Source organism: Phaenicophaeus curvirostris, chromosome 1 (assembly GCF_032191515.1).
Source record: "Phaenicophaeus curvirostris isolate KB17595 chromosome 1, BPBGC_Pcur_1.0, whole genome shotgun sequence".
NCBI classification, from domain to species: domain Eukaryota; kingdom Metazoa; phylum Chordata; class Aves; order Cuculiformes; family Cuculidae; genus Phaenicophaeus; species Phaenicophaeus curvirostris.
In genome coordinates, this window is record NC_091392.1 from 44444471 (window position 1) to 44455712 (window position 11242).

Sequence of the window (11242 nt, forward strand, 5' to 3'; positions counted from 1 at the left end):
TGCACGCGCGCGCGCGCCCCCTCCCCCACCACCATTTTTCGTGCGCGCGCGCCCCCCACAACCTCCGGCCGGCTCCGCCCCCTCCCTCCCCGCCCGTCACCCCTCCCCCTTCCCGCCGCCATTTTGCGTGCGCGCGCCCCCCCGCCCCCCACTCTCCCGGCGCTACCCCCGCCGCCATTTTGCGTGCACGTGCACGTGCGCGCGCGTGCCCGGCCCCGCCCCGTCTCTCCCCGCCCGTCACCCCCAGCACACACACACACCCCCCCGCCGCCATTTTGCGAGCACGTGTCCCTGTCTCCGCCCTCGGCGTCTCCGCCGGCCCCGCCGCGATGTCGCCGCAGGTGCTGGGCAGGGCGCTGGTGACGGCCAAGTGGCTGTCGGAAGCCGTACGAGCCGGGCGGGTGGGACCGAGCCTGCGGGTCCTGGACGCGTCGTGGTACCCGCCCCAGGAGCGGGACGCCCGGCGGGAGTTCAGGGAGAGGCACATCCCCGGGGCGTCCTTCTTCGACATCGAGGAATGCCGGGACAAGGCCTCCCCCTACGACTTCATGCTGCCCAGCGAGACCCGCTTTGCCGACTACGTGGGGAGCCTCGGCGTCGGGAACGACACCCACGTAGTGGTGTATGATGGCGACGAGGTGGGCTCCTTCTACGCCCCTCGCGCCTGGTGGATGTTCCGGGTGTTCGGGCACAAGGAGGTTTCTGTGCTCAACGGCGGCTTCAAGAACTGGGTGAAGGAAGGGCACCCTGTCACAGCTGAGGTCAGCCAACCCGCCCCGGCTGCCTTTAAGGCCAAGCTGAATGCGGCCCTGGTGAAGACCTTCGAGGAGATGATGCAGAACGTGGGTTCCCCGCGGTTCCAGGTGGTGGATTCCCGCCCTGAGGGACGGTTCCGAGGAACCGAGCTGGACCAAGGTAATGGACCTGCCCCCTGCACTGGAGCAGGATGAGAATCGTAGAATCACCAGGGTGGAAAAGACCTCAGATCATCAAGTCTAACCATACCTATCTACTGCTAAGCCATATCCTTAAGTACCTTTACTGTCCATACTGGTCTGGGTGTAACGACGTCTCCCAGACAGCGAGCAGCTTGTCCTAATGCACAGGCGTACATCAGCCTAACTCGTTGATTGACCTTAAGGGATCCACAGTTGAACATTCGGATCCCAGTGCCTTCACAGGTTGCTTTTCCAGCACTTGGTTGTAAACTGCAGGAGGAAATAGCGGAAAAGGTCTGCAGTCATTTGGCTCCAGGATCCACCATCCCACACCCTGCAGAAGTTAATCAGACAGAATGCAAACACAGGAGTTGAGAGCTCCCAGGGGTTTGATCAGAGTCCTATCTAAGACTAGCAGGCATGCATAAACTATCAGTATTCATACAGGCACTTCTCACCGTAATTAATGCTGCAGCAAAAGCCCAGGTTTTAGGCAATACACTAACCCAGGGGACGTTTCCCTTCCTTGCCCTGGTTCTCAGTGAACTGAGAACTTGCTTCAGCTGATCTTTGTCCTTCAGCTCTCTGCTGGTAAGTCTCAACAAGTCAGGAAAGCCCCAGACCCTTCCTGAATGTATGGGTTGTCAGCCTCTCTTGGATGCCCTACAAAACAGGAACAAAAATTTATTTTGTTACCCTTATCAAACACTGGACACACAAGCGGCAGGTGTGGGAGAAGTCATGGGCAGCTGTTGTAGCAGTTCCCTAGAATGAAATTCAAGCTGGTTGTTAAGGGTGACCCTTACTATGTCATTTAAGCTTCAGTATATCCCAGAGTAAGCTCTTTTCCAAGGGGGATCACAGAAATGCTTTAAAAAAACCCCAAACGCTGAGTTTCAAAAACAAAGCACATAAAAGCTCAGTGACAGTTGTTGGGTCTGAGCTGAGAGCTCCATGCTGCAGGACTGGGAATGCAAGTGGCCTCTGCGGTCCAGAGACAGCAAAGTGCTGCTGCCTGGTGTGTAGGTTGACATTCTGATCTGGCTGTTTCCTTGTGTGTGTGCTTGCTGTACAGCCACTGAGTTTGACAGCATGTCCTGAAATAAATTCCTGCATCCAAACCTCAGGAGCATTTTCTTGTGAATGGCTCTGGATGCGTGGTTTGCATGAGTGTTTATGGTGAGCCCCTCAACACGCTCAACCTGTGCAAGATGGCATGGAAGGTGAGAAAGACAGTGGGAGTGACGGAGAAGACTCTTGCAGGAAGAATGAGTTAGGCTTATCATTAATTCCGTTTCTTCACCTATTACAGCCCTTCAAAGTGAAGGTTGAATTTTAACCTCAAGATAGGAATAAAATGCTCCCCTCAGGAAGCTGATGGATTTCACATTCTTTCCCAAAGTTGTCACCAGGTGACAAGTATTGCAGCCCCTGAGAGCATCTTGAAAACAAATTTTTCCTTTCAAATGAGTCAGCATGGAACAGTTTATTTGTGGTGGTCCAGTTTTGCTTCCCACAGCAGATCCAGAAGGATAAGCACTCCAGCTGCAGCTGCTCGTTCCACAGGAGTTTGACAGCTTTTTGAACCAGGGTAGCCAGTAGCTGCAGCACAGCCAGTAGTGAGTAAAAGGCATCACATACACCTAAAAGAGCAATTTGAAATCAATGCTGATTAATTACAGGGTTTATCCAATCAGGGAAGAGAAGTGTTGCCTGCAATTTAGAGAAGAATGGTCTTGAGGTGAAGGAACTTGCTGTATTCTCAGGTGATTTCAGTTTAATTATTGCCTCAGCTCTTGACTTCCTAATTAAGTCAATTAATCTCTCCAGCTCTATGAACTCTATCTCTAGAAGAGGCTAATTGCAGCTGACTCTTTTGCCTCTTTAGTTTTTCAGTTCCTTATGGTAAGAATTAGCTGTCCCTGTTTTACTTTTATGCAGCAGCCACCTTGCTGGGATTTAGGCCTCTGTAGCATTTAAGATAAACTATAATACATGGGTAATTTTTAGTTGCTAAGAGAGGTTTACCCAGGTTTCCAGAGCGGAGGAAAACGGATGGCAGTTCTGCAGGCCAGGGAGATCTTACAGCAGCCGTCCAGTACTTAAAGGGGGCTAGAGGAAAGAGGAGGAGGGGCTCTTTATCAGGAGGTGCAGTGATAGGATGAGAGGTAACTGCTTTAAGCTGAAAGAGAGTACATTTAGATGAGCTATTAGGAGGAACTTTTTTACTGTAAGGATGGTGAGGTACTGGAACAGGTTGCCCGGAGAAGTCGTGGACACCCCACCCTTGGAGGTGTTCAAGGCCAGGCTGGATGAGGCTTTCGGCATCCTGATCTAGTGGAAGGTGTCCCTGCCCATGATGTGGGCGTGGATCTTTAAGGTCCTTTCCAACTCAAACCATTCTGATATGGAACAGTATTAAATGTAGGTATTGCTTTGGGTGAAAAAGCTTGCATGTTCATGCATGGTGTGGAGCCCTGGCCTATGCACTGAGTGTTTAAAGGTGTCCATGCACAGTGCTGTGTTTCTAGAGGAACTAGCAACTTGGGCCTGCTCACTAGCTGTGATTTAGCAATGGCCCAGCCTGGTTCTGCAAGGGTCTACTAACTCTGGCATTGCAGGATGTGAGTCTGTGGAACCAGCTTGGACTGAGCCAATCCCAGGCAATCCTGGGGCAGATGATATAAATAATTACATGATGGTTACCAGTTCTGACTCTCTTGAGTAATGGGCATTGAAAACTGCAGAACAATGTATAGAGAAAAGCTGCAAATTTCTGAATTTTTTTTGCAGACACCTGAGAAAAGAGAGGGAAGTTGCCAGACAGAAATCTGTCATCTAAGAAAAAAAACAAACCCAAAGTAATTTCATGAGTTCCCTACTATTTTTCTTCTTATTGTCAGACCTTGGGTAACCCTTGTTTCCCTTGTTGATACACAAGTTTTTGCCCATTTTCCTATCTCTCAGTCCTCCCTGTCCCAAACATAAAGCTTCTGCTCCAGCTTGAATGTTCAGTGGCACTAGGAGTAAGAATGAAATGTTGCTACTTCTTCCCTCTCTTTTTCAAGTCCAGTCTGCAGCTGGGAGTGGACTGGCTCTCCTTTGGCCATGAAGATTACTTTAAGGCCCAACACGGAGAGTAAGAGACTTTATCAGAGTCTGTTTCAATCCACAGGAATTTACAGTCCAAAGATGTCCATTCATGTGAGGAGGCTGACAAACATCGGCTGCCAGAATTAGTACCATGACCCTTCTGGTTCTTACAGTTGACTCCTCTGCTGTGTACGCAGGCAGCATTTTGGCATTGGTGGCAAAGGTGTATCGATCTGACTGTGAAGACTCATCTGGGAGCTAGCCAGGACTGATTCCAGTGAGTTCACGGTAGGTTAGGTGAGATCACTAATGGTCACTTCCGAGGCATACAGTTTGGATAGAAGAGAAAGAGATAAAAAAAGAGGCAACAGAGGAGGTGTTTGGAAAGGAACAGCTCTCTGCAGTCAGCCAACTCCAAAACCATGGGGAGTTAAATGTGGACAAGGCACATCTTTTGTCTTTTTTGACATTAAGAAATTGCATCTGGAGCTTTCATCGCAAAGGGAAAGGCTAAAGTAAAGGGGCTCTAGTCTTAGCTAGATAAACAGCCAACAAAAGAACATATATTTAAGCAGAGAATCTTAACAGATGTGGAAAATGGTATTAAGCTGTGAAGAAGATAACATATTACAGGTTACAAATTGTGAGGGAGGATTGCCAGAAGCCAAGCTGAGTGAGACTTGGCAGAAGGAATTAAAACAAATAACAGAAACTGCTGGAGCAAAGTGAATAAAAAGAGAACAAGGAGGAAAGGAGTCAATAGGACTGCTATGCAGTTAGCAGGGGTTCTAGATGAGAGATTATTTGTGTACAGCCTCAGAATTATGCAGGATCTGTACTACCATTTTTTTTTTCTATCCTGAGGATAAGTCTGCAGAGTAGGGAGAGGCATAGCAAGAAGAAGGGGAAAGAAGCAGAAATAATAATTTTTAAAGAGGGAGTATGACCAAAAGATATGCTCAAGTCTGTTAGGCAGACAATCTCCATCCCAAATACGTGTCAAAAAACAGTCATGTGACATCGCAACTCCATGAGGCATGAATTTAATAAATTTAATTGGAGAATGGTTCTGTAGGATGGAAACACTGGAAAAGTTTGTATGTGTATTTAGGATAGGAAGTATGACACAATCTAGGCAGCTGGTGATCTGTTATCATACTATGGATAAACTGTAAGGCTTTCAAAAAACTTCAAGAAAAATTATCTGAAAGGAAAGCAAAATTGAATATAATACTTTGGTAATTTTGCACTGCAGCTATGGGCTCTATTTCCTTGCCAACAGAATTGATTTGCCCAACAAGAGAAATGGGAACATACATGCCTGGGAGTTAAGTCTGATCTTTCCTTCCAGCTATTGGAAACACCTGCAAGGCAGACTTGTTCCATTTTGAACCTCATTAATACTTTGGGCATAGTATTAGAGGGGCAGTTATTAGTTCAATGTGAGAGGAGGGCAAATAGCAGAAGTACCATTAGATTCCCAAAAAAGTGAGTGAACGGGAGATAAGGGAGATAAGAATAGCTTGTGCTGAAGCAGATATGTGGGGCTGGAAATAGCCAGCATGGTCTCATTGTTATGCTTCTGTGTTTTATTTCATGTTTTTCTGAATCATTGAGGCACTGAAGATAGGGAGTTGCAACTGAAATGTGCTGCTGGCACAGCCTTGGGAAGGTTTAAGTGATCGCATGGGCAGTTTTATGTGAAGTACCACCTGCAGCAATAGAAGTGAATGGATGTCTAATGCTACAGAGATCAAAGTTGGATGCTTAGTAGCCCTAATGACTTGTTTGTGTTTCTCTTACAAGCTGAAGACCCACATTTGGAAGCAGTGAAAGAGAATAAGACTTGGATGAATTAGTTGTGTACAAGAACCTCAGATGCAATTTGGCCTTGAGAACAGCAATTATTAACCTCCTGCCTACCAGCTGAGATGCTAGGAAATGCTGCTTCCTTATCCAGCTGCCTGGTGGTCACCTAGAACTGTTTCTAGGGTTGCCAAGGCAGTGAAAAGTGTATCTAATGAGCTCTTAGTGGGTTTAGGCTGAAGGCATGAGGTTGTTGGGAATGCCAAGTGCTCACTGTCAATATGTTGGAGGAATAAAATAAAGGAAAGGGAGAAAAACTGTTGCTGCCAAAGGGCAACATTAGCTCAAGGATAAATGGTGTATGGGCCAACTGTGACGAACTTAATGTTGGAAATGAACATTCCTCTTGACATGAGCAAGGAAGTGCCTCAGTAAGAAGTGTGATGAATCCAAACTGGTTCTGAGATGGGTGCTTTTATGAAAGGGAGCTTAGAAAGGAATCACTGTAGTAGCTGGGAACCAGGCTCTGTAATCCTAGGGATCCTTCCTGGAGTTTTTAAGGGTGACTGAATCTGACGTGGAGTATGCTTTGTGTCATATGAGGCAGGAGCAGATGTATCCTCTCCCCTGTTTAGATCCCAGCTGTGACCAGCCTTGCCTTGCAGGTCTGTGTTTTTCTGCTCTTGTTTTAGCAGAAAGGGAGCTGATAAAATTTCCTCTACCGCTCAGAGCACGTCTTAGGCAGTCCAAGGGATTGTGGTTGTGTAATGTCAGCTCGCCCTTTCAGCTGAACACCCATGTACATGAGTACATGCAGTTTTACAGAATTCCCCATCTTGCACTTGCAGACAGAAAGCACTGGTTTCTGACTCCAACAGACTTCTGAATCTCTGAAGCAAGGAAGTCTCCCTATAGATGACAGTGAAAAAATGCTTTAAAATGAGACTGTTCTTTTCAGATCTGCTCAGCTTCTACCTGAAGAGTTGTTTAAGGGTGATAAGTGTATGTCATTCCATTCTTCAATAAGAAAGAGGTACAAACCTACCTGTTTTTAATACATGTGAACAGTCTAGAAAAGCAATCACGACCCTGGTGCCTGGAACGTGTAAGAGCTGAAGTCCAGAGAACACATAAGAGAAAGCACAGCAAGCTTTATTGATCATGAGCTGGCCCTGCTAGTTCAGCAGGATGTCTTGATCTTGGTACACTGCCCACTGCCTTAGGATAGTGCGAGAATGTTGTTCTGCGGCTCACAGACTTGTCTATATTGGGTTGACCCACTGGTACTTCAACAGAGCCTTGCAGAAATCCCTTGCCAAATATCAGGGTCCAGACCATTCATTCTGTGGGAAGGCAGTAGCCCAGCCCAGGCATGTAACTCTCCAGTAAGAAGCTCTGCAGTCTGAGAACTACAAAGTTTTCTCACTCTCATTTTTGTTTTATTTTTATTTCCCCTCTGTCATACAGATGCTATATTGATGAGTGTGGGTTTTACAGTTCCCTGTACTGAAGTGATGAACTGTTGTTTTCTGGAACTGGAAAAAATGCGGTGAAAGCATTAGTCCAAAACACTGTCTTATTGGAGTTTTTTCTGAGATGTTAGTCCCTACAGAAGTCAGCAGTTTTTCTCCCAACTTCTCCCTGTAATGCTAAATACTTCTGAAGGATGCATGAGGTGACTAATAGACAACAGTGCCAGACTTCTAAGGCACTCAGAGATGATGAATCAAGAGACGAAGAAGGTCCATCTGGAATGGGGAGAGATCTCGTGAAGCTGACTCAGGGCAGCTTTGGTTGCCTTTAGGCTCTCGCTCTTAGTCCAGCAGAGCAAAAATCCCCTCCTCAATACCACACCAAAACCCTGTTTTCCCCTTATGACATACTTCATCATCTCATGGCATCACTCTGCATGAGCGATGGAACTGCAGTGTCACTATGATGAGTGATGGTAGTCTCTGAGTAGGCACATGTTAATCATTTGACTGTGACAAAGATTCTCTGCCCCAGTCTCTCCCATCTCCTGAGATCAGTTACCCTGATGGCTTAGGCAAGATGTGACTTTCCTAAGGTTGTTTCATTAGAAGTGCAAACCTAATATGGAACCATTCCCTGAAATTCATTTCCAACATAAAATATAGTGTTTCCTGCCCCAATGAGGCTTGATCCAAGGCCTCTCAAAAGTCAGTGGAGAAGCTTCCATTGAGTTTAATGGACGTCAATTAAGCCTGTAGTGACAGAGTTTGCATTTCAAGGGTGTGATGAAAATCTTATCCATCTTATTTTCTGTCTCTTTCTGTCTAAAGACTTTGTTCTTGAAATGCAGCTTTGACTTGCCTGAAGTGGTCAGTTATAGCAGTAGGAGAATAGAACCCATGCTGATTTCATCCATGGAGTGGATAAGGAATGATATAAAAATCTGAATACTCACTTCTCTGTTCCCATTGCCCCAGAGCTCCCATTGCTCCCCATAGTTGCCTTAGCAGGAATGCAGCTGACTTTCAGGTTGCTTATGACACAGGAATAAACTGTAACAGATCACGACTTTCACAAATGCCACATACAAATCATACTTCCTACTTCTGAAAGCCGTTTCACTCTGGACTGCTGGCATACTTGGGGAAGGTTAGAAATGCACTGCTGCATTTCTTTTAACACAGATCCCCATAATGCCTTTGTTAAAATCTTTCCTGTGGTGTTTTTTTGACTTTTGTCACATCTTAGTCTTCTTCAGATCCTTACCTTTCATTGTTTTTATCGGCAATTTGCTAAATAGTCTGGAAATTTTTAAGTTTTCTGGAAGTTGAATGATCTTTGTCCTTCTGGGTTTAGCCAGAAGGTTTTGCCAGTTTTGTTTTGCATCTTCATCGTCACCTGAAACAGATGAGTATCTTGGAGAAAGCAGGAGTACCTGCAGTGATGTCTCTTTAATGTCTCTTTTGAAGGTGTCTTTCATTACCTTCTTTAATGTCTCCTTGCTTACGTTTCTTTCTCTTGTTTACTCTTGCAGGGCTGGAATCTGGTCACATCCCTGGTGCTGTGAACATACCTTTCCAGTCATTCTTATCAGAAACTGGCCATGAGAAGAGTATTGAGGAGATCCAAGAAATATTCCGTGAGAAGAAGGTGGATCTCTCAAAGCCACTAGCAGCCACGTGCCGCAAGGGTGTTACAGCATGTCACATCGCCTTGGCGGCCTACCTGTGTGGGAAGCGTGACGTGGCTGTTTATGATGGTTCCTGGTCAGAGTGGTTCCACCGTGCCCCAGCTCGCTACAAGGTCTCTGAGATGAAGCGCAACAAGGCCTAGGGGGAGAGCTATTTCTCAGGCAGTGAGACCTAGCAGCTGTTTGCAGCCCAGGGTACAGGGAAAAGGAGGAGGTAGAAGTAAAACAAGAATATGCTGATTAATAATTTGTGAGATTTTCTAAGAATGACTAGTAGATTTCTATCAATTTTTCAGTTTCTCACAGTGAATAAAATGTACTTCTAAGATGATGCATCTGTGAATATTTCGAGTTCTTCTTTGTTGCTTGTGACTTGCTTGTGCTGGGTGGGAAAAACAGCCTTACAAACATGAAGGAGAGTTGCACTCTTCCTTGGAGACTTGCAAAAATTCCAGTGGCCTGGTGTGAGCTCTGGTCCTTGGTGGAGCAGAGTGGATGAAAAGTCCTAAAATATAGTACTGGGCACTGGACACAGGAGGGCCTGATTGTGGTTCTGTCTCTGACCTTTTGCCAGCCCACCATCTCTGCTTTTCTAATGTTGAAGATGGAGGCCCCTTCCCCTTCCTCTCTGTTGGGAGTCAGTGAGATCATGTGAATAATTTGAAGATGCCTGGAGACCCAGTTCTGCTGAAATACAGTCTTGCTGGTTGCCGTGACCATGTTACAGAAGCCTCCAAGAAATCCTGTGTATAGGATGAGAACTTCTGTGCACAGATATTCATGAGACATGAGCCTTTTACTCTCCTGGCTTGTTTTTATCAATCAGCAAGAGTGACCCTGATCTCTGCTTTGTTTCTTCTGTTTCCCATGGAGAACACAGCTCTTAAAGGGAGGATTGTTCCCTAGCAACTGTCTACTCATCAAGTCTTCATTCCACCATACCTAGACTTGGCTGCTTGTACCAATCACTGTGGCATCACATCGGGGATCACAGACCAAGTGAGAGAGATAGTTACGGAAGAGGCTTTACCTCTTGTTAAATCCTGGATCTTTTTGTGGTACTGTTAGATTTACAGTTGGACTTGCTGATCTTAAAGGTCCTTTCCAACATAAATGGTTCTATCATAGAATCATATAATCATAGAATGGTTTGGCTTGGAAGGGACCTTAGAGATCATCTGGTTCCAATCCCTTCCACTACATCAGGTTGCGTGATTCTATGATTCTCAGGTCTGGAAAGTCACTGAGATATCCCTGTGTTTTGGAGGCTCAGCCAGATACAGAAGGCACGTAAGACCTTTCTTGACTGCATCTGGTGGGTGTTGAGAATGGCATACCAATTACTACACCTGTTGGAGGAGGTTAAGTTTCTGCTTGGGAAAGACGGCTCCCTCCATGGTCGCATGTCAGGGAAGTAAAGCATTAGGCTATGCTAAGCATATGTTTTCCTGGGTTTTCTTCATTCTGAAAGATCAAGTTTAATAAGATTTAAGTCTTTGGTCAGGACAAGCCTTTTCTAGTATGTCATCTGTTGTCCCTCACAAAATTGACTTGGCAAAAGATGGCCCTTCACACCATCCAGGTTTGCATGGGCCTCTGTGAGTGAAAACTACTCAGACAAGGATCCCATGTGTCATGGGCTGATTGGCTAATATCCCCCCACCTTGACTATGTCTTCTTCCACTGGTGGACTTGTCTCACTGCCTCCCTGCACAAGTGCTGTAAGTCATTCCTGTGCTGTAAACTCACCAGCAAATGTCCATGAACCACAGAGACTATATGTGTATGTTCACAAGTGTGAGAGTGATCATGGGTCGGAGGGGCCCCTGCATGTAGGGAAAACACAGAGCTTTGGGTGCATGTTTGATCACAAGATTTTTGCTTCTGTGTGTGTTCATCTCTCGAGTGTTTAAGACTCCTTAGGAACCTTCACCTGGTTCAGCAGGAAGACTGGTATAATGCTGCTAGATGGTTGGGGTTTTTTCTCTTTTCTTTCACTTTTTGAGACCTTTACAAGACCATGTACCAGCATGAGACAGATTCCTTTTCCTTATGCAGTACATTCCATGACAAGACTCTGCTGGGTATTGAAGGCTGCATTGTCCTGGGTTTGTGCAGACACACAAAAAAGGAAGGACTTCTTCCTCCAGTGAGCTCAAAATCACAATTATCAAGGAAAAAGCACAATAAAAAGGAAGGGGAAGAGGAATGGGTGAGAGATTTATGGTTTAAATTCAAGAGG

General features: G+C 45.9%; 1 protein-coding gene across 1 annotated transcript; it reads left to right on the top strand.

The window, feature by feature from the left end:
• The first annotated feature begins 259 nt into the window (after positions 1-259).
• On the top strand, positions 260-9331 carry TST (thiosulfate sulfurtransferase). Its single transcript, XM_069856552.1, has 2 exons — positions 260-915; positions 8845-9331. Exons 1-2 carry the CDS (start codon positions 330-332, stop codon positions 9141-9143), a joined length of 885 nt encoding a protein of 294 aa, XP_069712653.1. The 5' UTR covers positions 260-329; the 3' UTR covers positions 9144-9331.
• The last annotated feature ends 1911 nt before the right edge of the window (positions 9332-11242 follow it).